Source organism: Eimeria mitis, genomic scaffold (assembly GCF_000499745.2).
Source record: "Eimeria mitis Houghton genomic scaffold, Emh_scaff544, whole genome shotgun sequence".
In the NCBI taxonomy this organism is placed as follows: Eukaryota; Apicomplexa; class Conoidasida; order Eucoccidiorida; family Eimeriidae; genus Eimeria; species Eimeria mitis.
Window position 1 is genome coordinate 1 of NW_013573713.1, and position 236 is coordinate 236.

At 46.6% G+C, this 236-nt stretch overlaps 1 protein-coding gene across 1 annotated transcript in view; it reads right to left on the minus strand.

Moving 5' to 3' along the window:
* Positions 1 to 34: 34 nt before the first annotated feature.
* EMH_0015740 (uncharacterized protein) overlaps positions 35 to 236 on the minus strand; it is a gene marked incomplete at both ends in the record, with an annotated part of 5,193 nt that continues 4,991 nt past the window's right edge. Inside the window, one exon of the mRNA XM_013500467.1 lies at positions 35 to 234. Coding sequence (XP_013355921.1) covers positions 35 to 234 — 200 coding nt within the window. The remainder of the gene's footprint in view (positions 235 to 236) is intronic.

Below are 236 nucleotides of genomic sequence, written 5' to 3' on the forward strand. Positions count from 1 at the left end.
TATATATATATATATATATATATATATATATATATTAAGTAATAAAAAGCTCAGCATAGATCTCCTCGGGTGCCTCCAGCAGAAACTGCGCTTCTGTGGCATTCTCAACAGCTCTTATAGCTCCCTTCAGCCACTCAAACGCAGGCAAACATTCTATGCTGCTGCTGCTGCTGCTGCTGCTGCTGCTGCTGCTGCTGCTGCTGCTGCTGGTGGTGGTGGTGTTGTTGTGGCGGGGG